The sequence below is a fragment of the Neolamprologus brichardi genome, chromosome 17, assembly GCF_056152115.1.
Source record: "Neolamprologus brichardi isolate AB-2024 chromosome 17, ASM5615211v1, whole genome shotgun sequence".
Classification (NCBI taxonomy): Eukaryota; Metazoa; Chordata; class Actinopteri; order Cichliformes; family Cichlidae; genus Neolamprologus; species Neolamprologus brichardi.
In genome coordinates this window covers 19,785,491-19,812,529 of record NC_142120.1, presented here as the reverse complement: position 1 = coordinate 19,812,529, position 27,039 = coordinate 19,785,491, and the positions used below count along the sequence as shown (strand labels likewise).

General features: G+C 39.7%; 1 protein-coding gene across 2 annotated transcripts in view; it reads right to left on the bottom strand.

The window, feature by feature from the left end:
• Positions 1-295: 295 nt before the first annotated feature.
• Positions 296-27,039, bottom strand: part of srgap1b (SLIT-ROBO Rho GTPase activating protein 1b) — a 41,399-nt gene continuing 14,655 nt past the window's right edge. Inside the window, exons 4-24 of one of the 2 annotated variants that reach the window (XM_035909071.2) lie at positions 24,926-24,980; positions 23,233-23,340; positions 20,557-20,619; positions 18,504-18,701; positions 18,083-18,211; positions 17,534-17,755; positions 17,298-17,399; positions 15,089-15,286; positions 14,488-14,572; positions 14,361-14,388; positions 14,221-14,254; positions 13,425-13,485; positions 12,121-12,198; positions 11,896-12,030; positions 10,672-10,777; positions 8,662-8,886; positions 7,157-7,236; positions 6,578-6,779; positions 5,025-5,165; positions 4,006-4,339; positions 296-2,483 (exon numbers count right to left, since the gene is read on the bottom strand). In XM_035909071.2, the coding sequence (XP_035764964.2) occupies positions 2,022-2,483; positions 4,006-4,339; positions 5,025-5,165; positions 6,578-6,779; positions 7,157-7,236; positions 8,662-8,886; positions 10,672-10,777; positions 11,896-12,030; positions 12,121-12,198; positions 13,425-13,485; positions 14,221-14,254; positions 14,361-14,388; positions 14,488-14,572; positions 15,089-15,286; positions 17,298-17,399; positions 17,534-17,755; positions 18,083-18,211; positions 18,504-18,701; positions 20,557-20,619; positions 23,233-23,340; positions 24,926-24,980 (3,046 nt within the window). In that variant the 3' untranslated portion in view covers positions 296-2,021. The remainder of the gene's footprint in view (positions 2,484-4,005; positions 4,340-5,024; positions 5,166-6,577; positions 6,780-7,156; positions 7,237-8,661; positions 8,887-10,671; positions 10,778-11,895; positions 12,031-12,120; positions 12,199-13,424; positions 13,486-14,220; positions 14,255-14,360; positions 14,389-14,487; positions 14,573-15,088; positions 15,287-17,297; positions 17,400-17,533; positions 17,756-18,082; positions 18,212-18,503; positions 18,702-20,556; positions 20,620-23,232; positions 23,341-24,925; positions 24,981-27,039) is intronic. The other variant, XM_035909073.2, reaches the window with a different exon arrangement.

Here is a 27,039-nt window from a genome sequence, read left to right as displayed (position 1 = left end):
ACCCATCTGTTCTCTGATTGGATTGCTAATGTGTGATTGACATGACACTGACCAATCAGCTGAAAGGAAGAAAAATTGGGTCAAAATTTGTATGTGTAAGTTGAAAGTCACATACAGTCAGGGAACCTGAGCGCAGAGTTTTACACCTAGCTTTTTGCTTTGTATCTGTAGCCAGACCTTAACAAAAAAAATTGTAACTCGTGTAAATATTTTTTACAAACAAATATTTTTTACAAACACACAAATTCTCATCTGTAGATGCACAAACATAAAATCTTCAAATATTTTGGTTTACAAGGTTACAAAACTCAGTTCACAAATAAGCATTTGATTTACAAGTACAAAATATTTATGGCCATAATTTGAGCCCATACATATTCACATTAACGCTACAAATCTCCGTTAGCGAGTTACCGCGGATCGCCCCACACGTTGATGCATGAGCTAAACGCCATGCAATCCCTCGCATGGAGCGATCCGTGTTAACTCGCTAATGGAGATTTGCCGTGTTAATGCGGTTATGGCGTTAACATCTTTTTAACGAGATTAACGCTGACAGCACGAAATTAATGTTTCAAGAATACATTTGAAATACTCTTTTGAGCATACAGTTAACATTTTCAGGACAAAGCTTAAATTTCAAGTTCGAAATTTAATGTAATTCAGTTCAGCTTTATATTGTAAGGGAAGGACCCCACAATAATCAAATAAACTGAGAATAAACTGGTAATACTAATTTTCAGAGTAAAGTAGAAATATCGAGAATAAAATGTTGAGAATAAACTCAAACGTTTTCCATAATGAATGGGAAATACTGTTTAGAATAAACAGAAGCTCCTTAGACTATGATGACCTGACTAAGAACCTTAAAGTTGAGTATCAGAATAAAACTGTCGGTCTACAGAACACCTCACGTAGATTACGTCACACTTACGAAGCATTTTCAGTCACTCTGAAGTTTTTTCTCTTATAGCTCACAAACACTTAATCACCTTTCAACTCTATTCGCAAAATTTAAAAAATAAATATAATTTTTTTTCTTAACTTGGCACTGATGCTCCTTGATACACACTTACAACCACTCACAAACACACAGCAACAAAATCGTACACCCACCCCACCCCCTACCCGTCCCAGAAAAAGCTCTAACCAAACTCCACCACTCACTCCACCACCCTGTTTGAATGAAGCTCCGGTCTGGGCATGAAGTTCCCCCGTCTGAAAACACAAGAAGGCTGTTAAAAAGTTTAGCAAGCCGCCGCCGCGGCTCGCCGAACATTCAATAGATGGCTGAACAGTCGTTAAAATACAGGAAACATTCATTAAGTAGCTGGACGTTGGTTAAATAACAAGTTTTCTTTCACTGACGACCTCAGGAGGCGTTTTCGTGGTTTTGAGGTGCAAGTGAGCTTAGCAGCTGAACCGAGTGAAAAAATTAAAAAAATAAATTATAAAGTCCCGCAGACGTTGTTGAACCATCGTTTGCCGCGTCCTCTTCCCAATCGAGTCGCTCGTCCTGGATACAGCAGCCAATCGTGTTCGTTTCTTTTTTTTTCTTTTTTTTCTGGCAACAGTCACATCACTTAAACTACAGTTTTACTGGAGCTGAACTACACTCCCCAACTCCCCCCACACCCCCCACGCGTCTCTCTCTCTCTCTCTCTCTCTCTCTCTCTGATTACGATCTCACACAGGAAGCCCCGCCCACGCTCGTACTTGCATCTCCGCATCAGCAGTTCTTTTAGCTAACCTTTGATAAATGCTTCGATACATGGAGAAAGTAAACCCCTACACACCAAGAGAGTACACACCAACCTGACAACACATAAATATCATGGCATATCATATCATAAGTCATGTCATATATTATATTTTATTACTACATTAAAAGCCTTTTTCGTCTTTCCTACCATTTCTACCCTCATGTTGATTATAAACATTAAGCAGTACCCTGATCTCCTCTTCTGGCCCATTTTTGGCCCGGGTAGGCCTGATTCGGCCTCTTATTGGCCTGGTTTGGCTCACATGGTGCAGGATTTGTCCAGTGGCGGGGGTAGAGGCGGGGTGCTGCTCTTAGGTGGAACCATAGGTTTGGGTCTCAGGGCAGGTGGTCGCAGCGGAGCCCCGATGCGAGCGGCTGCCACCGGCTTGAAGGAACCCAGAGCGTCAGGGGATGGGTTGGCAGGTCTGGGGGGTCCAGATGGAGGTCCAGGGAGTGGACTGATGGGGCTCAGAGGACTCAGGGGGCTTGGGGTGCCTGGGGTACCGGGCGTCCCAGGAGTTCCGGGGGTGCCGGGGGTTCCCGGTGTGCCTGGTGTGCTTGGGGTGCTGTGCGGGCTGGGAGACTCGGAGGAGCAGGTGGTGATGGGGCCGTTCTTTACCTGCTCCAGGGTGTCCAGGACCACGTCGGGGGCCGGCCGGCAGCCCTGTCGCTCCAACTGCCTCAGCTCCCCCAAAGCCACACTCACGGTCTCCTCGATGTCCTGCAGGCGGAGAGGATGATTGAAGAATAAGTTAACAGTTTTAAATGAATCCATTCACACATCAAGTTAGATTTTGGTTCCTTGGATGATTCTTCAAAAATTAATACATGTATATTTTAGGGGACCTATTACGTTCTTTTCCAGCTCCATCTATTATTCCTACAAAGTAGCCTTTCCATATTCAGAGCTTAAAATAATCCTTACTTATCTTATCCTCTCTTGGGCTTGTAAAAGTAATTTAATTTTGACAAATCAGTTAATTCTAATTTAACTTATGATTATTAAAACGAGAAAAATCAAGATGCAGCTGTTATTGTGCTGCAGTAATGTTCTTGTTTCCTTTATCTGCCACAAAACGTATTCTTTCAATTTAGCACAGTTCATTTAAATCAACTTAATTAAAAAGACAATTTATTTGAAAGTTTAATAAATCCACATTTTTCCAGAGTGTGAGTAATCATGGTAAAAGTAATTATCTCAGTATTGGCCAGAGAAAATGACTTTTTTCTCTGAAACAAACCATTTTACCTCCTCTCCTTTAAATGTGCTTTTTTCACTATTGGCTGCCCCTCACAAACAGAGCCGAGAGTAGACAAAACTTTCTGAATGAGAGTGTTGTATTAAAAGCCAAACACACACTCACAATTTGGAAGGTAGAGCCTTAAGTCGAACTGTATCTTTCTGTAGTAAATCATGAAAACCTCTGACTGAATCTTGAGACAAATAACGTAACAGATAAGATTTTACTTTTTTAAAAATAACACAAATATATTATTTCTGCATGATTTATCACTTTCTGGAACCTGTCGGTGTTCTGACAACATGGAAGCATTTCAACCTCAAAGAAGACCCCCATTCACTTTCGCCTCCAGATTAAAACAGTCCCTAATGATGTCATACAGAGCAGGAGTAGAAAAAAACCTGCCTGAACCAGAGTGTTTCGTTCACAAGGATTGCCTCGCATACGAGGACCTCATGATTTGAATTTTGTCTAAATATTAGAGAAATTAAGAAACAGCAAACTTTTTGAAAGAGTAAAAAAATCCAAGCAAAATTTCTAGAAAACTAAAACCACATATTTAGAGCTACTAAAGAATTTATAGCGTGTCACCAGAAGGACCAGTTTGAAGCAATTCGATATAAAATCCCTTAAAGCTTTTTTATTTTTTTGCTGTCCAGAACTGGGTTGTATTTTCTCCCACTGGCGACACTGTGAGAAGCATGGAGCTCACTCAAGAGGCGTTGTGGTACTACTGTGATTAAAATGGATGTGTCATTGTTGCTGTTCAGATTTGGCAGAGTCGTAGCTGAGAATTTTTAGAGTCTGATAGCATCAGTGTCACTTGCTCACTGATATATAAAGGTGTTACTCAGCCGTGGATTTAGGATTTCAATCAGAGATAGGTAGGTGAATTTCTGCTGTCTGTTTTCAGAACCCCCTCCAGTCTGGTGACACCTGCATGCAATGAAAACAAAGATTTTTTTCAATATTCATCTCACGTTACATGTTTTCTAGGCGTACCTGTGCCAGCGCGTCGGGGTCGAGAGCTCGGGATCGATGGGAGTCTCCAAAGCCATGCTGCCCGCTGTTGGAGCGTCGTATAGGTGTGTCCTCCGGCCTCCGCAGAGAATCGTGTCGGCTCACTGTCATGGTCACCGCTGCAGAGCGGCGGCGTCGCTCCGGGCTGTCTAGGGGTGGGGTCAAGCCCTGGCCCCTCCCTAGCAGCAGCTCCCTGGGGCTGAAGTGACCCGTCACCGGAGGAGAACTGCGCTCCATCACGCCTCCGTTCCCGTGGTTGTCGTTAGAGCGGCAGAGAGGGCGGCGGAATAAACCATCAGTTCGCTTCCTCCTGTGGCTGTCAACAGGAAGTGTAAACAGCATTAGCTCAGGTAGAATGAAACAAATCATATTCAGCAGCTACTGAACTACCCTATCTTCCCTTTGGAGAACCCACAAGCTCGTCTCTGCTTGTACCAAAGCTTCTCTCATGTTTTTTTTAAACTCAAATAATTAAACAGCTTTGTGGATTTTATAAATCCAGCTCCTTATATGTAATACTTAAGTGACGCTTCAAGTTTTCGAGTTTTACAAAAGTCCAGTTTGTATAAATCTTTACGTAACTGTGAATGAACAAGGAAATCATGGAAATGCTCCCATTTTTATTATAAACATTGGCAGCCGACAGGTGATGGCGTTAGGTGTGGGGGGTTCCAACATAAAAAACACAAAATTTTATGCAAAGTGTTAGAAAGCTTTAGGTCTAAGAAGCATGTCCACATAATCACACTGGTACTGAATGCTTTTTAAGCCTCTTGCACAGATTAGCTTAGCCACACTTGGGCCACCTTCCTTGACGTGTTGTGAGGAATGACTACGAATAAACTAAAAGGTGTCTGGAGTCTGCAGATGGGGAAACTGGTCACATGAGAACAGCTGTGACACCAGCGTGATGAGATCCGCAGGTATTTTTAGAGGTGAGAGAACAGGGTGGGCTTAAAACACGCCGCAGAAAATCCTCACAATAATGAAAGGTGTCTTACATGACAGACCTGTTGTAGGTCTCTGGAGGTCTCATGTCAGTTGGGGAGCTCAGCTCGCTCCTAGACCGCTTATCGTCAGTGCTGCTGCTTCCTCCGTCGCTGTCGGCTTTCTGACTGAGTGTGTCTGACATGGCGTCAGCCCTGAAGACACAGACTCTCAATCAGGACAAATCACTCTGGAAACTGGAGAGCTGAACTAGCACAGCACACCAATCATCAATTAACTGATCAATAGCATGTGGTTAGTGACTGCCTTGGCCCAATCAGTCTGTTAATCAACAAGGTGTACAATCCAGTGAGCAGCAATCCACCCAAATCCATCACTGCAGCTCTTCAATGCGGCCATCGAGCCACTTATGCTAACAAGAACTTCTACAAAGAAAGATTTCAACTCAAAACTACGACTAAACTAAACCATTTACACACACAATGCATCCCTTTTGTTCTTGTTCTTGTATTGGAAAACTGAAGATAAAAACTAGGTAAATACGAATATTAAAAATGTAAATAAGACACTAAACATCTGTCTATGTATATCTATACACATATGTCCATATAAATTGATATCTATGGAAAACAGAAATACTTACATTAAAATAAAGCTTGAACCAAATTGAAATATTTTGAAAAATATTTTTAAAAATGCTTGAGTAAAATTAAACTTTGCAAATAGTTTATGCTGTGATAACATTACACTGTAATTTTATAAAATGTGAAACGGAAGTGAAGGCTAAATTATGTCTAGGAAATATGTAGGAGATAAAAATAATTATACTATTTTTTGTAATTTTTTCCAATCATCTCATGTGGTATAATATACATGTTACATTGTGACGATGCGGCACAAAGAAATGCAAATGAATTTAAAATGCTCTTGTTCACGTACACGCTGTATATAAACCCCCAAATTCTCAATGTAATGTTTTTATATCAGAATATTATAAATTATTACGCAAATAAAAAAATGAAACAAAAATGAATCAAGTGTTAAAAAATTAAATGCCCTTTCCCTTTCTTCCTCATTCTGATCCTGTCTACATGCCTAATCTCTACATGCTAAATGCACTGAGCTGCTGTTGTGTGATTGGCTGATTAGACATCTGCATTAACAAACTGTGGAACAGTTGCGTGTGTTATTTATAAAAACAATTCTGGTCATGTAGCCACAAGATGTAGCCACACAAAAAAGCCCTGAATGCATTGGCATTATTATCCTGTAATTTAGCAAAATCATTAAAAAGTAGATAAACAGTACAAACATATGCAATTCTGAATAATGGCATGAACTCAATAAAAGACAACAGTTTTTGTAATTTATAAACAATATTTAGCAGTTTTATGAGGACGCAAACCAAAAAGAAGCATCATTTCAGAAGCCTGCAATCAGGAAAAAAATCAAATACATTTGTTTAAGTGAAAAAACACAAACTGAAAATCATTGTTTTCTAAACATTTTAACACATTTAATGATGAACTTTGATTATTTTATGGATTTGAGTATTTTCAGACTGTGCTGCAGCTATTTTAACTTTGTGTTTTTGATGTGTACAAACCATCTCGGGCTGTGCACTCGCCTGTCCTTCACCACGATGTACTGATGAGGCACCAGGCCGTGGTTGCCGTTGTGCCGGCCCTCCCACCAGTCATGTGATGCGCGCTGAAAGAGCTGTAGGGAGGCTCCCTTCTTGAAGGAGAGCTCGCGGCCCGACCGGCCCACGTAGTCGAACCTCGCCACCGCCTCCACAGCTTCACCCTCTGCCAAAGAGACAGAGAGAGAAAAGAGGAGGAGGAGGAGGAGGAGGTGAAGATAAGAGCCAGACATCGAACTGGAGGTGAACCTGAACTTGTCAATCAACGGTCCCTTAGGCTTTGTTCCGCCCACCGCTCCACCAATCAGAAAAGAGCTTTAAAAAGAGTCTTTTCTATTAATTCAGATGGAGAGATGGGGAGGAGGGAGGGGAGGCTGGGTGGGGCGTGGATGAAAGGAGGGAAGGAGAGTGGTGGTGGTGGTAGTGTCTCCATGGCTGCTGTTGCCGTAGCAACCACTCTCCAGCACCACCACAACCACCACCACGAGGGAGTACGAGTATGGGAGTGTGGGCGATTGTGTGAAGGTCAGGGGTCATGCGTACCCTCGTCACTGGTCTGGGTCTCGGTGCCGGCGTCGGGCTCGGCTTCCTCCAACGCTCCCGGCTCGCTGAACGGACTCTCGCTGTGGGAAGAAGAAGCAGCAGATTGACACACACCCGTCCATTCAGTGTGGGAACAAAGGGAGAAACACGCACAGCAGGAGGCGAGCCCGCTCATTGGAGTCTGAGGACGTTTACGGCTACAGTAGAATGTCAAGATTCAGAAGATGGTGGGAAAAGAGAAGCTGTAGGAGGTTTCCCACAGCAGAAGGATTACTGTCTGCTCCAACACCTCGTGTTCCAGACAGGCTGCCAGGTGTCTGCTCAAACTAACAGCTCAATTTATTCAAAGGCCCCACCCTGCAGTTAACCTTTATACACATTAAACACCATTAAAAGAATGCAGAATTTCCTATAAGAACTTCCTCTTTGCAGTACACGTAGTGATAAACATAGATCTACTGCTGAGTTACTGTGACAGTAAAGGAAACCTAAAAATGTTCTGGTTCAGGTTCTGCAGGGTGTTTCTTTCTTTGGCCTTTTAAGAAACTCTGAGGTATTTTCCTCTGTTTAAAATAGCTTAAAGCCTGTATTGTATTGTGCATAAGAGTTATCAACGCAAGCTGAACCACAGCCAGACTGTACTTTGGTGTCATTTTTACTTCCAGCAGCAGTGGGACATAAGGTAAAGCCTGTGGAAATGAAGGAAAGCTAAAAATAAATATTAGAAATTAAACAACTGCACACATCTGGAGACATCTCTACACACCCAGTGGAAAAAAAAACATCTGCCCCCTTGTGGTGAAAGCTTTAGTTAAATCCTGCAGAGGTTCATTACAGAAGGTACCTTTAAGCAGATTTGTGGTGTTTATTCTTGATGAACATCAGAATTATTGATGTCCCCATGATGTGCAGGTCATACTGCATATATCAATGTGATCAATGTGTGATTTATTTCTGCATTTTTGAATTAAAGGTGAAATACCAGGGAACACGTGCTTGAAGCTGTCAAAGTAAGAATTTACCAAAATATCAGAAATGAAACAGTTAATCTGGAAACATTAAAATATAAAAACAAAATTCAAGGCTGGCGAAGAAATGGGCATATAGATGTCTTAAATCCTGGACTCTTATTAGCTGTTGTGCTAATGAGTCACAGAACACGTCAGTGAAAACTCAAAAGCTTATGTTGCAAGTTTTTGTTTTCCTAAACCAAATATAAAGTTGTCCAGTCAAATCTTTAGTAGGTTTTTGTTTAAGTGTAACCCTTGGAATTATAAAAATGGCATCAAAGTTTGATATTTAACACCAAATGGTGGACTTCCTGTTTGGTTTAGGGTATATTTCCCAGAGGCTTTTACTGCATCTGCATCTGCACATGTGTGTAACAATTTCAAACAAATTTCTTTCTATGTTCAGGACATCAAGTAATTTACTTTTGTTATTAATAACATAAATGAATTTAATTTCCAACAGAGCGTAATAAAGGATAACGTCCTGATGCTCACCAGTACTGGTCTCCAGTCATACACTTCTCATACACTGGGCCGGGCAGCTCCTTGGTGTCCGGGAAGATGTTGTCATGGTGCAGGATGACCGTTTTGATGACCTCATTTACGTGCGCCTGGCAGGCCACCTGGTCCAGGGTCTCCGGTGTCGGCAGTAGGGTGGGGCCGAACACAATGGCCAGGTTTCCAGCATCCATCATGTTCTCATCGTTGTACTGGGAAAGGCTGCAGAAACGTGGGCAATGTGGCCAAACTTTACTTGTTTACAATTAAACTGTTAATTACCAAAACTGAGAGAAACACTGAATTCAGAAATTTAAAAAGTATGACTTCTTTTAATGTTTCACTGTACATATGTGTCTAAATATTAGAGATATGGCTCTGAGGAGCAGTGAGGAAAAAGAAAAGTGAGCGAAGTGAGAAAAGACTGTAAACAATTTTCCTCATCTGTCTTAAACTGACATTATTTTAATAGAGTCTAGTTTGAGAAGTAAAGGGAACTATAATTTTCCCTGAAATAAAATATCAAATCTTGCTTAAATAATAACTGTATGAAAATGAGACTGTTACTAAAATAATTGCCAATTAAACTTCTGTCGATTAAGTGATTGATCACCATTTTGCTCTAATTGAGACCTACAGTGGCACAACAGTAGGTTTCTCACATAACCATGGTTCTCTGATACTTAATAGCAACATAAAATCTTTTTTTTTTTCTGACTTTTTAATCAATAAAAGTTTTCTTCTTTTTGTCTGAATAACAGTTCACACCTTAAAATACTGAATATACCTTCAGATAAGACAAAGAAAAACCGCAAATGTTTTTGTTTGGTATTGCATTTTAAGCATTTTTGATGCGTAACTATGACTCACCAGATTAATTATGCAAAAGTCTGTAGTTTTACACTTCTGTGTTGTTTGCTGGTTTCAAAAGGTGACAAAGCAATTTTTAGGTTTTGATTCATGCACAAGACTGTAATGGAGAACACAATCTCTATGCTTTTTATTTATTTTTTAAATGGAGTCTGGTTTGAGAAGACAGCATAAGAGTTAAGAAGTTAGTAGATTGCTTACATAAAAGATTAAATAATAATTAAATAATTAAAGATTAGTTATTGATGTAACCACAGTTCTATGAAGTTTTATGAAAAATAATAAAATGATAAATTAAAATGAAACATGAATGTTTCTGAACTTCGAAGCAGCAGCCCCGAAACCTCAGAAATATGTAATTTATGATCAAATGCTTTATTTTTATTATTATTACTTGCTATGTTCTTTGCATTAATTTATAAAGTTTTGTAATTTTTTAAGCTTTGAAAACCTATAAAATAAATACGTCCAATGAATTTTTATAATTATTTTTAATTAAAAAAGGAAAAAAAGCCTGTATTTTCTGAATTATTTTATTAAAGAATATTCTAATATCAAAAGGTGTTTTTTAACATTCTCTCTTCTGCTATGAAACCATGCAGCAAATTTCCTGCAAACTACGATGCCACAGCTCTTTATGTGATGCTCTGCTTTGTCTTATTATTTTAAAAAAGCTTGCCTTAATACAATACAAATACACTTCTAAAGCTAAAAGGCTGTATTCAATAAACTCTGGCATTTTTCCATTATTGCAGCTTTCATTTCAAATAGTGATTGAAATATCTTCTCTGCGCTCGACCGTGAAGCTCCTGGTTTAATAACACTGAAGCTGAATGCATTTCAGAGCCCTGCTAATAAACACACCAGTACATCACTCGCCTGGTACATCGCACCAGCTCATCACACTTCCTGTTCACACCTCCTGCCTCTCCATGCTGCTCTCTCATTCTATATTTATTTGAGAGGCTGCAGAAACAAAATGAGCTGTGTTTTATCATCTATACAAGTGTGCACTTCGAACCCTTTTCACTACAGGAGAGGCATCTCCCCATTTTTGTGTTTTCCCAGCTGGGAAAACACAAAAATGGGCAATTATCATAAATGTGAGGGCCCGGTTTTGTATAAGTGGATACTCACTGGTTGAGGAAGGCGAACAGGTAGCGCATCACCACCAGCGTCGCCCTTGGGACACCCAGCAGGATCTTACGGATACACTGCGCTCTCTCGTACAGGTTTTCTATCCCTGCAGCAGGAAAATGCACATAATCTAAAGTTATTATGAGTCCCTGAGACATCACGAGGTGTCTGTAACACGATGACATTCCTGAAACACGCCAGTCGGCGCTGCAGAAAGGGAAGCAGGCGGCTCCATGTCTCTGCTGTGGTGGGGATGGGTTTCAAAGAGACAAAGAGACACTAACGAGAAACAAAGACGAGGAAACCGAGAGGGAAAGTGACTGCGTGTGGGCTGAATAGATAGACAGAGATTCACACTGAGCTTCACCGCAGCAGATGGAAGCTGCACAAACGGTTCAGACTCAAGTGTTAAAGCAAATGAAAGTCGAGCTTCACAGACAATCACTTGATTTGAACATTTCACTGGGATACAAATAACCAACTATTGGATCTTTTCACATTTCACTGCATCTACACCACCCAAGTTAGTTGGAGCTCTGTATAACTTCATCCACTATGTAGCTTGTATAGGTTATACTTGTTCGCCATGTGCAACAAGTATATGCACTAGTTGCTAGCATCTAGCAACTAGTGCATGTCATCTAGTGTCATCTAGTGTTATGAAGGTTGATGATTCCATCCCAAGCTCCTTCCCTTGGGGTTTTCAACTAAAAGAGGGACATGTGAATAGCACTTTAATAGTGCTTAATGAAAGTGCTTTAATTAAGCACTTTTTATAGGTAAAAAGTGCTTAATTAAACCTTTACATTTTAATTAACCTCCTGTTAGGAGTGATAGTTGGTTATATTTTCCCATGCTTTCTCCTAAAAACACTGCCTGCTTCATCAGTGAGAATGATAATGTGGTTAAGCTATATTTGACAAGAGTTGAACGCCATTAAGTAGCAAAAACACACTGAAATTTGACCAAAGTTCAGTCAAGAGAACATCCAAAATGAGCCCATCCACAGGACAAGGTCAGTGGTTTGGATTATTTGCTATGAAAAAGTCCCGATCCTTAACTTAATATAAACATCTTAATATCAATATCAAATCTTTGTGATTCTTTTCTGAATCGTTAACATATTCGGTGGATTTTTGGTTGCTCTGTGATCAAACTGTTTCTTTTACATTATTTTTCTGTTTTTATCATGAATGATTCAGTCTATGTCTATGCAGTACTTACGGACGCAGGAGATGAGGTCATTGAACCTGTCCTTGGGAAACAAAGGGTTCTCCAAACCCCTGAAGTAGAGCTTCAACACTCCAGCCACAGAATTAATGTCATGGTTGCTTTCCTCGTCAATCAGCGGATCGTTACCTGCATGAGAGGCAGAAGAGAGAAATCCTCAAATACAAGTTTGCGTACTTATCACATGACAGTCGAGTTACCTTCCCGTTGACCTCTCACCTCTTTCAAATGAGTTCTTGATGTCATTGACCTCCACTTGTGATCCTGATACCCGGAATATGCCTTGATGCTGAAGACCTGTTGGGAACAGCAGAGGGATGGAGGTTGCACATAGTCACAGTCTAAGCCTAGCAGATCTGTCCCAAATGCTGAGAAACAAATGTTGACATAAGTTGTAGTATGAACACTTGCTAGTTTTTTATGGCGAAGTGGCAAAGACTGATTTATATGCTGATTTAACAAGATTAAGGACTAATCAATCCATAAATCTTGTAGTTCATATGCCTACTGACCACTGACCACATAGAAATTGTAGTTGATAACAGAGGGATGCTAGTAGCTAGCTTCAAAAGCTATTTATTAGCCATGTGACACCAATGCCTTGGAAGCAATGCCTAGTTGATAGTATTGGATTGCTAGGGACTAGAGTAACATTCTGCCAAAAATGGTGTTAGTTAGGATTGTAGTTCTTAATCTAGAAGTGGTAGCTGCCAATTTGGGCTACTAGGTGCTAGCCTAAGGATCTAATGATGAGTTATGTCAGTTGCATATTCAGTAGGCGGCCAAGAAGGCACTGCCGAATAAACAACACAATCACAATGTCTAGGAACTCTTGGGTTGGACTGTTTAGTGCATTTCATATGCAGACAAAAAGAGCTTTTATTCATGGTCTCTACCTGTTATTTTGCTATTGATTACTTAAAATGTAAAATATATCAGGATATGAATATTTGAGTACATTTTATTTTACATGCCACCAAAAGTACATTGTAGAACACACGATGTTGAGTATGAGGCTAAATTCAGTTTTATAGCATAATTATAAAACAATGATTATCAGCTGCAGCTTGGGAATGATTGAATTAAAATGAAATCACTGTTTTGTACTTGTTCAGCTGTCAGTGTCTGGCTGTGATGCAGTTTTGTTGTTTGCAGAATGAAGAGAGTGAAAGGATGCCAACACGAGAGTTTGACAGTTAAGATTTAGGCGGCTTTATGTGATCAACAAAAAAGGATTTAACTGCCTCCTGCAGCACCGTTCACAATGTCCCTCTTTTAGTTTATAAGTGTAAAACACCTCTGGACAGCCCACAAATACACGCAACAACATTTCTGAACCAAAATTATAGCTGATGGCAAGCAGGAAGAAGGACTTCAGTACATTAAATTCATACCTTCCAGTCGTTTTTTTTGCTGTAACTAGCAAACGCTTCATCCCTTTCTCTAATTTAGCCCTTCATCTGTCAGCATCAGCCACTACAGCATTTATTTCACATTGTTTAAAGCTGAAAAGTGACACTCACCATGTAGGTTGATGTAGCGGATGCAGCTCTCCACAAGCAAGGGTATGGCTTTGGTTGAATCCTACAAAAACGGAATTAGAGTGCAGAGTATTTTTAGTTTTGTTATATTTATAAGATTTTTGAAGATTTTTTTCATGTACATTAATGTATTATGTGTAGACAGGTTGTGGACATGCACCAATCAACAGACATGCAAAAACATTACATTTGTATGGTATATCCCTTGATTATGAGATTAATGGCTCACCATAGCAGAAAAGAGAATTGTGGTGTAAATTGCTTTATTATTGTAAAACTAACATGTTTATGTTTGAAATGTAGTTTTTGCTGTGTTACATTAATACCCTGATATTACTACTAATGTTTTATGATCGATATTGTGTGTGCAGCTTCAATGTCCTGCTATCTTTTAAGCCAACAATTGATCAAAAAGTATGCAATAAAAGTTCAAGGAGTTATCTTTTCTGCCCCGAGTAATGTTTGACATGGTGCAGGTGCAGGGACGGGTAATACTATGGGTAAATGAATCATAAAAATGAGTCATTATTGCTTCTTAAGCTTGCTGTTCTGAGGGCAACATTAATACACTTTCATTGCATTGTAGATGACAACCTTATTTATATTGCTAATATTTCTGCTGATTGGTTACACTCCTCTGGGCTTTCAAATCCAAATTGTAGCCTTTGACAAATTAGCAGATTGCGCTGCTGATATCTTGCACTGACTACTGTTGAGGAGAACATGAACCCCCCCACCTCCCCAAATCCTCAAAAGCCTGGATGAGGTCAAACTTTACCTGGTGCTTGCTGTGGGAGTTCTTCCGCCCACGGCTGAAACACGTACAAAAAGGAGAAAGAACGCAAAAGATTTTTAGAGAGCCAAAGCACAGCAAAGAGATACAACACTTATTATCAATGTGACAGGAAAGCACCTTACCTGGTAGTCAGCAGTTCAGCTTTGTATCCTGCAAGAGAAAAAGGGAGAAGATTTAAAAGTGAAGAAATGCTGATCAGAGTCTGTCTGACAAAGTACAAGACTAAAGAAGACTGAGAGAGACTCTTACCCTCTGCCAACGCTTTCTTTAATATATCGTGTTTAGCCTGAAGTTTGGAAATAAGATTACTTCCCTCCAGGTACTCGCGGAATTTCTGAATATAGGAAATCACATAAATGACAAACACAAAGGCTAAATTATACAAATAAAATAAAGTATGAGTATGCAGAATGCAGTGATTACAATACACACTGTACATTAGTGCAAGTAAAGCAGCTAAAAGCAGAATGAACTTCACATTGAATCACTACATCTAGTAAGCGTTTGTAGAGACACCACCTGAAGATAGATGAATCTGAAATTTACAAAATGTCATAAATGAATAAAAAAAAAGCAGGACAGCATTTTGTGGTGTTATAAAGGAAACTAAGTTAACAAAACACTAATATAGAAATCTAAATTATAACTGTATTCTGCAGCTGTAACAACTTATTTGAAATCTGATTTATCTGACTAAATGTAGTCTGTTTTGGATGTCATGCCACCGTTTACTCTATACTTATTTAATATTTGCTACTTTCAAAACCGACCTTCATCTAATATAAGTAACTTGGGGTGAAAAACCGTGTCAAATCAAAAAAAAAAAAAATCTCTGATCTGCTGGGCTTACAGAGAAGTAGAAGAGCTCGGTCTCCTGCTGGTTCGCCCGTCTCTTGGCCAGACTGGGTTTGTTCAAGTAGCCGTCCGACACGCTGGACTTCACCGACTCGGAAGATGGGCTGTGGGTGAAGCTCTGGGAGACGTCAAAGTCGTCCAGCACCGTCATGTCCTGCAAGGTGCTCAGAGTTGCACCCCAGGTCTTCTTCACCTGAAAGGTGGCAGAAAAGTGGAAAAGCATAGTAAGTATCCATGTTACATGATACTGATCCATGGCCACATGTTACTCTCAATATGAGGTCCAAAGAGATGTCAGTGAAGATAAGGGAGGCCATCATTTGGCTGAAAACCCAGAATAAACCTATCAGTGAAACTTTAGAAGCCACCAAATTAATGTACTGGTCAGCTCAGCATCACAAAAAATTCCTGAAAGACCACAGACGACAACTATAGTGCATCATGACAGAATGATTTTCATTGTTAATCAAAACAACTTCAGAACATTTAACAAAGTCAAAAAACACTTTTGAAGTGGAAGGCAGATCACTGTCAAACTCTACAATCAAAAGACACCTTCATGAATATAAATACAGAAGATTTATGATTTATGACAAGGTGCAAACCACTGGTTACACTCAAGGAAACATCTGAAAGAGCCCGCTCAATTCTGGAATAAAAGGAGAAACTGAACCAAGGTGAATATATATATCAGAAAAGTATGGAAAAGGGGAGAAACAGCTCGTGATCCAAAGCATACCACATCATCTGTCCGACGTGGTGGCGGCATCGTTATGGCATGAGCCTGTATGGCTACCAGTGGAACCAGACTACTAGTGATAGAAGCAGCAGGATGAAACGTGAAGTGTACAGAGCTGTACTCTTTCCTCAGCTTTGGCTAAATGCTGCAAAACTGACCAGACAGAGCTTCTCAGTGCAAATGGATAATGAACCAAAGAAAATGGCAAAAATAAAGAAATGCGATATTCTGCAGTAAAGGTCACGCAGAGCATCTCAAGGGAGCAAACACAGCATTTGGTGATGTCTGCTGGTCTACTGGACTCGAGTTTTTCTACCGATATTAAATGGAAGAACAACTTTGTAAGATCTGAACACATTACTCAGTCTCAGCACAGCTCCATGGATCAATGCATCTGAATTATTGTCATTTTTTTATGGGTGTGGCTTTGTTTTCAAAAATGCCTAAGGAGGTGCAGTGTTTACATTTGCTACATATGCAAAGAGTGTTTATATTTACAGCAAGAGTAATGAGTCTATGAGTGTTTTTAATTTGTGTTTGTGTGGGTTGTAAGCCGCTGAGATGTGCAGATGCAGCTCATTAATCCAGACTCCTTCAGCATTTTTATGCCCTTCGGGGTGAGTTAACAGCTGCCCTCTGTGCACAACAACAGCGAGGACACCGGCAGTCTGCAGCACCACACAGCTATCAGATGGTTCAACTTTATTTTTAGAGGCTACATATGCCACATTATCACCCCATTAAATCTGTATAAATTACCATAACTTTGTGCAAAGTTTTTAACTGTTAGAAAGTTATTAATAATCAATGAGGGGTTTTGGCCACTTTTACCAGAGTCTCTGTGTTGTTTTAATTTCTAAAGCTGGAGCTAAATATCTCAGATGGAAATTTGTGTCCACATTGATGATATTTTTTTAGCAGATCAAAGAAATCTGTTGTTGAACTTACTGGTAGGCACTTTCTTGATCAGCGCTTTAAGAAGGATTAGGGGAAAAAAATAAGAAAAAGAGGTAACTTCCTGTACATGAGATGAGACCATAAAAATAAACACAAAAATGTGAAGTCTTAGTCCAGATACCAATAAGTGCCCCAGGTATTATTGGGCAAATCTGCAGTTTTCTTTTAGCAACGAATGATGGTGTTGACTCAGTCTCAGGTCCACCTTATATGGGCCAAATTTCAGGTGAGTTATGTCATCTTAGCCAACATTAACACTTGCAGTAACACATATCAGGCACAGATCATGACTTTTGAGCCACCTTACAGCTCTAACTGCACCATAACGGTCAAAAATATTCCAGATTAAATTCTTCCATCTGGGATTAAACGTTAGATCAGCCTACTGAGGTTGCTTAGAAAACATGGCTTATAAACCATCTTAGTGTAGTCCTAGTTAGTAACTCAAAATAGAGTTAATGTCAAAATGGTTTTCCTGAGTTTTATGAGGTGTACTTGAGTGTCTGACCTCCTCATTTTCTATCTTCAGAGACGCCAGGCGGGTCTGAAGCTGTGTGAGGCGGAGGCTGAGCTCAGACTGGACCTGCGGCTGGGAGGTGATCTGGGCCACCTGATATGGAGCAAAAAAAGAAGACAATTGGAAAATGGCTGTTCAGAGGTCTAAATTCTCTGTGGTGAACATTTAAATGTAATAATATGTGTCAGACTCTTAGTTTGAAAGGACATAAAGAGGGGCAAACTGACTGTGTCGCCCATGTGGGCCTGGAAGCTGAAGTTCTGTGGGGGGCAGAAGGCAGTGGGGTAGAGATCAAGCAGACGCTGCCTGTCACGGGCAGGGTCCAGGCCCTCCACAGCCCCCTCCAGGACCTCCAGACCAGCCCTCCTGGAGGCTTCAAGGCTCAGTTCAGCTGACAGGTAGGTCCTCAGTGCCCGGCTCAAAGTGGAGTGGTACCCAAGGTCACAGCACTGAAACAAAGATGGAGATTTATTCCCGAGAGGGAAAAGACCACACGTATTTTGTAGAAATTGGTGAACATTTATGAGGAGAATAAGAGTTGCAAGGCAATTGAAGTACTAGAATAGCTTCAAGTGTAATAGATGTAACATTCGCTATGGGAAAAATCTAAAGGAATTTTATTCCTTTTACCAGAGGCCCTAAAAATAATCTCATAAAAGCTCTCTCCATACATTTTAAAATACATACAAATTCCTATTTAGGCTTACAAACCTAACAACCTTTTTAAATGATGAATATAAGGTTTGTGCCACAAGTACACTCTGTAATTTACTCACATCTATGATATCGGGCAGGTCGTGGATATAGTATTTGAACACCGAGGCGTTGGTGGCCTCCAGAGTCAGCAGATACTCATTTCTGGCTTTCACAGTCTTCAGTTTGTTCTCTGAGTACTTTGCCTTCCTCTAGTAAAGAAACAGACATAAAGAAGATTAAATGGTTGGTTTCTGGTTCTCGTGTACCGATTCCCCTCGTTTGTTCTGCAAATGCGATCAACAAGAAGCAAAAAATAGTTTTCATAATTAGTCCTTTCTGCTTTCAAGTCATGTTGAAATCAAAAAGAAGTGGAAAGTATTAGGATTAAATAAAGAAAGTATCTCATTCTAAAATATCTCATGCAGGAACAGGTTACCCATCTGGTTGCTTTGGATGACCCCTGAGAGGAAACACAGTCTCCTTTCTCTATAAAACTGTTACCTTCTCTCTCATTTTCTCCATCTTGCGGGCGGCGTTGCGTCTCTGGTGGCGCTCTTCTATCCGCAGGCCAAACACAGGCTCCACCCCTCCGCCAGTCCCTGACACGCCCTTCACGCGCCCCTCCTGCCGCTCCGCCTCCCGCAGCTTGGTTTCTGCGCTGATCGTCTCCGCGTGGTACATATGATATGTCTTCATCACCTAGGCAACAGCAGCCCATAATAGCCCAATCAAATAGGAAAACAGCAGTGCGCTGCAGCCGGGGTCGACTGTCTTTTTTTATCCCCCCAAGGTTAAAGCGCTGCTCTAATCTGATTTCTAGTGTTTGGACAAGGAGCTTTTAAGGCCAGCGCTCTGACCTGAAGAAAAACCTGATAATTGGCAGCCAACAGGAGGCAGATTTTTTACTTTAAAGCAGGCCAGAAGGATAACGTCAGACAAAAAGCAGAAGAAAAAATGAATGGATGAGAAATGTGAGGCAGAAAGGAAAATTTTTGCATTTATAAAGGAAGCTTTCTGAGCTGTGAAAAGAAGCCACTGACTTTGCTTTGACAGTTCCCTGTTACTACCATTAAAGGAACCTATTCTGCTCATTTCCAGAACCATATTTTAATTCTTGGACTCGAATAGCTCTGCAGGGCGGTGAATCAACTCTGAATCACTGCTCTGCAGCCCCTCATCCTCTGGAACTGCCGTATAGGCTTCTTTCCTCCTTTCAGCCAGCTTTCTCATGATTGGCTCCTCATTGTTAAAAAAACAGTTGGAACAGCAGGTGGGTGGGGCTTTCTGAGACAACCACATTAGGAATATCTGCTCTCTATGACACCACACAAATCCAAGAGTAGAAAAAACCTGGCTGAAACCTATTCTTTTGCTCACTGTGATTAATTGCACATGCACTGACCTCATTATTTGAAACTCTGGCCATGATTTAAATGAACATTTAAAAGACAGGAAAGCAAAAGCATAACAGGTCCTGTTTACCTGTTTAAAGCATTGAAAACAAAAAAGCTTTAGATAGAAAAACTGTAATGCCAGCTAATGTTTGAAAGGTAGCGTCTACTAATGTGTGAAAAACTGCAATGAATCATTTTTGATAACTGGAAATGAGGCTTTTGAAGTGGCCCACTCCTCTTTAAAGAATTGTTTTAATTCAGCCACATGGGAGGGTTCTCCAGCATATTCTGCGTGTTTAAAGTCATGCCGAAGTATCTCAGTCTGATTCCAGACTATGTCTAGGCCACTCCAAAACAGCTTTTTTTTTGCAACCAGAGGTGAACTTGCTACTGTCTTTCGGGTCGTCCAGCTGCAGGACCCAAGTGCTCTTGAGCTTCAGTGCACAAAATAATAGCCTCAGGATTTTGAGGCCGTGAGCGTAATTAATGGTTCTATCAGTCGTCCTGAAGCAGCAAAGCAACCCAGACCATCATACTACCACCATCGCCATGTTTGACTGTTGGTATGATGTTCTTTTGCTGTGTTAATTTTATGTCATCTAAAAATGTATGTGTGACAAATGTGGAAAAAAACCAAACCAATTCAATTATATTTGTATAGCGCAAAATCACAACAACAGTTGCCTTCAGTGCAACCAGGCTCAAAGAGGGGCAACCATCTGCTGTGACTGGTTGGGGGTGATGGCAAATGATTTGGAGTGACTAGGAAATCAGGAAGGGGGTAAATACTTTTTCACAGTGCTGTAGATGCAGAGGTGGGAGGGGCAGTTAGTGAGCCAACAAAAGACTCTCAGACACTTGCTGTTAGTGTATTTAATGTGTCATTTTTGTGCATGATTATTGTGCAACCCATTATTGAGGAATGACCCCAACACCAGCTACAACAGCTTTAAAAACCTGATTGAAATTTTACAAGAAACCTTCCTTGGTCTTGTTTTTTACTGCTTTATTACCTGATTAACTGTAGATGAATGAAATGTTTAGAAGTACATTATTTTCTTGTTGCATTTGTAGACCACATAAAAATGTGTTTAACACTATAACACAATAAAAAAACTTGTGTCTTAAAGCCTTGGAAGAATAACTTTTGTTCCACTTACGGTGTAAAGCTCATTCAGAAGCTTCATGAGGTCTTCCTGAAGCTGGAAGAGGATCTCCTTACTCTAAAGCACACAAATGATAAGAGAAACCTGTTACCAGCATATTCTCAAATAAAGGCATTCACAGTGGGTGAACAGATTCATGCACCATTTTAGAATTGTCTCTTCATACAATGACACTTACAGGAAACAATCCTCTAACAACTCACATCTTTTTGACCTGAATGATCACAACATTAACAAGCATAAGAAGGGCCCTGCCTACGTTTGAACCCGGGACCCTTTTGCTGTACTAAGTGCCAAGCCAGACGCATTATAGGTCGTTTGGATTTTTCTCTGTGTGAAAAGAAACCAAACCACAAGGAGAAAGCTCATCAACCGATTTGGAGCAGAGTAAACAAACTTAATGCATTTTAACTCCTACACCCAGAAAAAAACAAATCCTCCAGACTTTGAGGTGATAATTCTCCATTCATCCACTTCACACTCAAATACAAGCAGAGGTCACAACTGAGAGGTGATCCTGAGGCCACCAAAATGGAAAATTTTTAACAGAATCTATGTTTTATTTTATAAGTAGTTTCTCTGAACTCCTTTATAACTTTGCTAAATAAAGTACTGTATAAATTTATTATTATATTTTATAAATAGCCTAGTTTTGACTGCTGTAATTATTAATGCTTAAATCACTTAATTTTTAAGGTAAAACATTTAAAAATTCACTTTTCCTGTGATACAGCTACTTTTTATAGTCAGAGAACAGCTGCCCAATCACATTGTCATTTTATAAATTGTTAATATAAACTACGGATTATAGAAGTGGCTCTAAGCACAAGTACCTCAGTACTGTGCTCGAGTACAGCACTAAAGTACCATTAATGTATTTTTACAGTGCTGGAAACCATCCGTGTGTGCAGACCTCTGGGGTTGTTATTTTTTCATACGGCTTCTTTAAGTCGCAGAGTTGATTTTAATGAAAAGTAAAGTCAGTATTCCCCTGAGCTCTGCTGGAGTTTGGCAAATTAAACACATACACACACACTGGTGTACTTTTACCCGCCTCCAACTTTAGCTCGCCGTGTTCATTATTAATCTCGCTTCCGGCTCGTCTTTTATTCATGCTAACTAAAGTGCAGCTACTGCCAGCAGCTATAAACAGCAAGACCTCCATCACATCGCCGCGTCCTCTCAGAAACTCTCCTCTGAAGAGGAAGAGACAGACGGCTGAGTGGCCATGACAACACCGACAGCCCTGTGGCCATGGCGACAAGCTCAACTGATCTTTTCTCAGCGGGCGCTATGGGAACGGGATTCATCCATCCTGGGATTCCTCAGTCATTTAGCATAATGTAATATTAATGCTGCCACATAGCTCCTTCCCAAACTGCTCGGCTGTTTAATGCATGAGACAGAAATCCAGTCTGAGAGCAGGCAGCGGAGCGCGGCTTGTTTCATTTATGAATTCATTTGTTTGTGTGTGGTCAGATTCATTTATATATCTCCTGCTGTTCAGCCTGCCTGATGGATAACCACTGTTTCTGTGCAGGGGCACACACACAGTTGAGGCAGAGGCACTCAGATCCTTTGCTTAAAGCAGCTGCTAATCAATATTCTGATGGCAATAAAGTATGAGCTGACGTGATGAACTTAATGAGAATCAACAGCTGAGCTGAGTTTTAGCTTGTTTTTTTGCTCTCAGACTCTGAGTTTGCTGTTTTACTTCTATTTTTAATTCTGATAGTGTCTTAAAAACGTTCCTAAAGGCAACTAGAGTGCATCAGTTTGAAAGTTGCTTAAAATTTTGACTGAAAAGTCCTCTTTTTTTGGACAACGTTTGAGTGAGATGGAGACAGGTAGATAGGCAAGGAGATAGTGAAAGTACCGGGGTCAAACGTTCAAAGTAACTGACATTGCACAAGGCGGGTGAAGGAGAGAGTGCAGGCAGGGTGGAGTGGGTGGAGACAAGTGTCGACAGAGGGAAAAGCAGCGAGAATGAAAGGTTTACAAGATGGCAGTGAGACCTGCTGTGATGTTGGGTTTGAAGACGATGGACTGACAAAAAGACAGGAGGCTGAAGATGATGAAGACATTAAAATCTTCAATGGGAGTGAGAATGCAAAAATAAATGTGAAGATTTGAGTGGTTTCATCGGAATAATGTAACCACACAAGTCAGCACAACACTAACTTTTGTAGACTTTTCTGATTTGTTTTTGATACTAACTCAAAAAAACCCAACTGCTTATTGATCTAATGGTACTTCTTTAACTTTAGCTTAGAAGAATCCACTGTGGTGCTATTGTCACATACTGAATAAAAGTTGTGTAACAATAATGCTATGTCATAAAGACAGGAAATCGACTTTTCTGGTGCAGCAACAAACCTCATTCTGTCGTATGTAAAAAATATTCCTGCACTGATTTTCATTATTCTTAGATAAATAAGGATTTTAGGACATATCAACAGAAATATAATTATGAGACCAGGCTACATTAATTTAATTGACAAAGTAAACAAAATTAGTCTAAAGATGCTCCCGAGCAAATACATACAAAGCATTAAAAATAAAGACCTCTGTTCTTTTAGAAGTGGAGAAACATTTACTAACAGACTAACACATGAAGGATATTTTGTTTGCATAAATATCAAAGTATATAGTGATGATAATCTTGCTCACCCTCTTCAGCAGGCGGGCTGAGTCCTCGCTAATGTGTGTGAGGCGGGTGATGACGTTGTTCAGGTAGAGGTCACTGAGGGTGGCATGGTCCTTACTCTCCCTCCTCACCTGGAAAACAGAGATTGGTATGAAAGAATGTAATAGTAATGATAACAATAATAATTAATAACAACAGTAGCAATAATAATTTACTAATAATAATAATCCTTGGGGAATTATACAAGATTCTGAACTATTCTATTCAGTGCAAAACTGTAGGTAAAAAGACTGAAAAAGAATAAGTGTATTTAAAAATAAATAAATAAATGTGGTTTTAAAAATTATACAATGCATAAAAGCATTAAGGGCAGACACACATCTTTAGGACATGACTGGACTTAACGGAACGCCATTCCCTATAGAACAGCTATTGCACTCCTTTATTTACAGCAGAGTTCTGATGGTCCGCGGGGAAGAAGCTGTTTTTAGGTCCGGCTCTTTATGTATCTGTACTGTCTGGTCCGCCTGGAGGCAGGTTGAACAAGTGCAGTCCAGGGCGGGAAAGGTTTTGCATTATTTTCTTTGCCCTGCTGAGATACAGAGAGCTGGAGATGTCCTCTAGAAAGGGCAGCGGGCAGCTGATGCTTCTCTGGGTGGTGCTGATAAACCTCTGCTGTTACCACACTGTGATGCAGTACACTCTCAAAGTGGAGCGTTGGAAGGCCACCAACAAAGTTTCTCCCTCTGTGTAGTTCCTTCAGAGCATTCTCAGTAAACCTGGTCTCTGATGGGATTACTGCTGATTCTCCACGATGTTGGTTCCCATGAATTTGAGTAAACCCTCCTGACGTAGAAGAGGGCTAGCAACACCCAGATAGCTCTGTATGCTGACTCACCTCCACATATGAATCAAACTTTGTCGGAGTTTTCATCCTGTTAAAAAGGAGTTTTTCCTCCCCACTGTTTCCAAGTGCTTGCTCAAACAGGACTGCCTGATTGTTGAGGTTTCTCTCTATTATTTAAGTTCTTTACAATAGTCTCTTGAGGCAACTGTTGTTGTGATTTGGTGTTATAAAAATATAATTGAACTAAATTAAATATGTGTACAAGGCGTACAGGAGAGGACTCAGCACACAGCTCTGAGGAGAGCCAGTGCTAAGTGTGATGGTGGCCAGCATTCACCGTTTGTGGATGGTTGGTAAGGAAGTCTTTAATCCCAGTACAGATGGGGGCGAGGGGTCTAGGTCACATATTTTACCAACCAGTATATACGAGACGATTGTGGTGAAGGTGGAAGAGCATTCCAGGATAATTTCCTGGGTATTCAAAATGGCTCAATAAAATCTGGAGGGCTGTTTGGTGTATGAGCTCACTCGTGCAGGTCAAAGTTAAGAGGGAGGCAGTTTTTGATGTATTGAGATACAAGTCTCTCCAGACATTTCATGACTACTGATATAAGTGCTATTGGTCTGTACTCATTTAGACTGTTGATGGCTTGTCTCTCTGGGACAGGAATTGGGAACGTGTCAAGGAAAGATTGAAAGGATTGAATAAAACCTCTAATAGTTGGTGAGCACAAGCTTCAGCTACTTTGCTAAGTACAAGATCGAATGCAACAGCTTTTCTTACATTTAACAGCACATGCCTCATTGTATATTCATAGCTCATAGATTTCAAAAAGACTTTGAGGAGATTCACAAAACCATAAACTAACCTGATTTAACAGCAAATACCAACAGTTGACTGGTGAGAGCAGATTCTGGTCCTTTCTGGAAGAGGGAAAGTGAGAGATGCCTTAAACATAGCAAAAACTAATTTATACAACTTATATGTGGATTATTAAAACTGTGTGGAGAGGATCATTTAGATAAAAGATAAATGCATTTGAGTTCAAGCCCTTAATATCCACTGTTGGCCTTTTCTTTTCCCTTAAGTAGCTATCCTATCCTTCATTGACAGATAGTAAAGGTTTGAACAAACTCCCTGGTAAACACATATATTAGGTCAGTGGTTCCCAAACTTTTTTTGCTGGGCCCACCTTTGTTTTACAAGAAAAATGTTTGCGCCCCCCCACCACCCACACAAACACATCCTCCAACCACACACATCCATATTTTGTTTTCAAACTCCATTGCGGTTTATTTCACACCTCAAACATTTAGTAAACAATTAAGAAAATACAAGTAAAGTGCAATAAATTACAGGTAGTAATAAAAATAATCTCCAAACTCTTTTACGCTACGTCCACACTTAATCGGGTATTTTTGAAAACGCAGCTGTTTCGTCCACACGTAAACGGCGTTTCGAATCACCAAAAACTGAGATTTTTTTTAAAACGCCATTTTTTGCGTTTACGTGTGGACGAGGAATACAGAGTTCGTCACGCAACGTCAAAGGTATGTGCCTTTTTTCACGTCACGCTGTGCGCCACATTATTGTTTACACTACATGAATTTCTACAATGGCAGATAGAGACAAAATACTGTTAACCTGACTATCTGCAGGTTTTACACGCTTAAATATACACACACAGTTACTGTCCCTCCATTTACAAAGGCAGAGGCGTCACAGTGTAATTATTTTACATGTAGTTGTTTTTTTCCTGTGTAATAATATTCAACATTGCTATCAATACATTTCTCAAAAAATGCCTCTCTGTGCAAAATGGGTTCAAAAGCATAAACAACTTTGGGATACTGTTTGTCCGTGATTTGAACCGGGGGAACAAATCGTAGCAGGATCAGCCTGATATTATTTGCATCCCACTGTAACTTTACTGTATAAAGAGCTAACATCTCCAAAATGTCAGGAGTAGTTTGTTATTACAACAAGTGTTTGTGAACTAAAAATCAAGAATGTGGGATACTGTTTGTCTGTGATTTGAAGAGCCCAGCGCTGCTCCCGACGCAAGGGAAACCAATTCTGTCGCAGAGACCTACACACTTTGAGAACCTCTGTATTAGGTAATACTGAGAAATGCTTTAAGCTTTTAAATAAATAATGATTTACATTATTTACACCAATCTGTTTCTGATGTGAAATAAAAATTTATTTAAAAATTTAAGTGAAATAAAAGTTTTTAAAGATATTTTGTGCTTCATTTTATGTCATTTTCTATCAACATTCAGCCTGTATGTGAATGCAAAATTCAGAATCGTATTTTATTTTTATTTATATCATTACATCATTACTTTATTCACGACCTAAATGTATAACGTCCAAATACCCACGGCCGATGTATCTTATAGGATATATAACATTTTTTAAAGAACAGAGAGCAGTAACTAAAAAAAATACCAAGGCCCTTTTCTTTTTCTTTTTTAAATGGGGGCACGTGAGGACCAAAAATAAACAAATATCAAGAAAATAGGCAAAGAAAAGAAAAAATTATAAACCTATAACCAACAAATATTAAATATCTTAATATTGGAAAAGTTTTATTAAATTTGTTGTATTAAAATACATTTAAAGTAGCTCAAGTAAACATACTTATTAGGCTGAGTGGAACTTTTCAGAATCATGTATATTCAATTATTTTATCATTGTAGCCATTAATTATTTTACTTATTTATATATCACTGGGAGGTTTTATATATATTGAAGCAATTTATCTGCAAAATAATAACTTACTATGTGGTCAATCTTATTCTGGAGGGGCAAGAGCTTTAGCTACAATGCTAATAGAGGCTATCAAGCTTTTTAAAAAGCCTACTTAAAACACTTTTCTCCATAGTTTTAAATGTTTCTTATTGATGTGACATGCTATAAGGGATTATCAAAATGAATTAAAATGAAAATGAATAAACTTGACTAATATCTTTGGTTCAA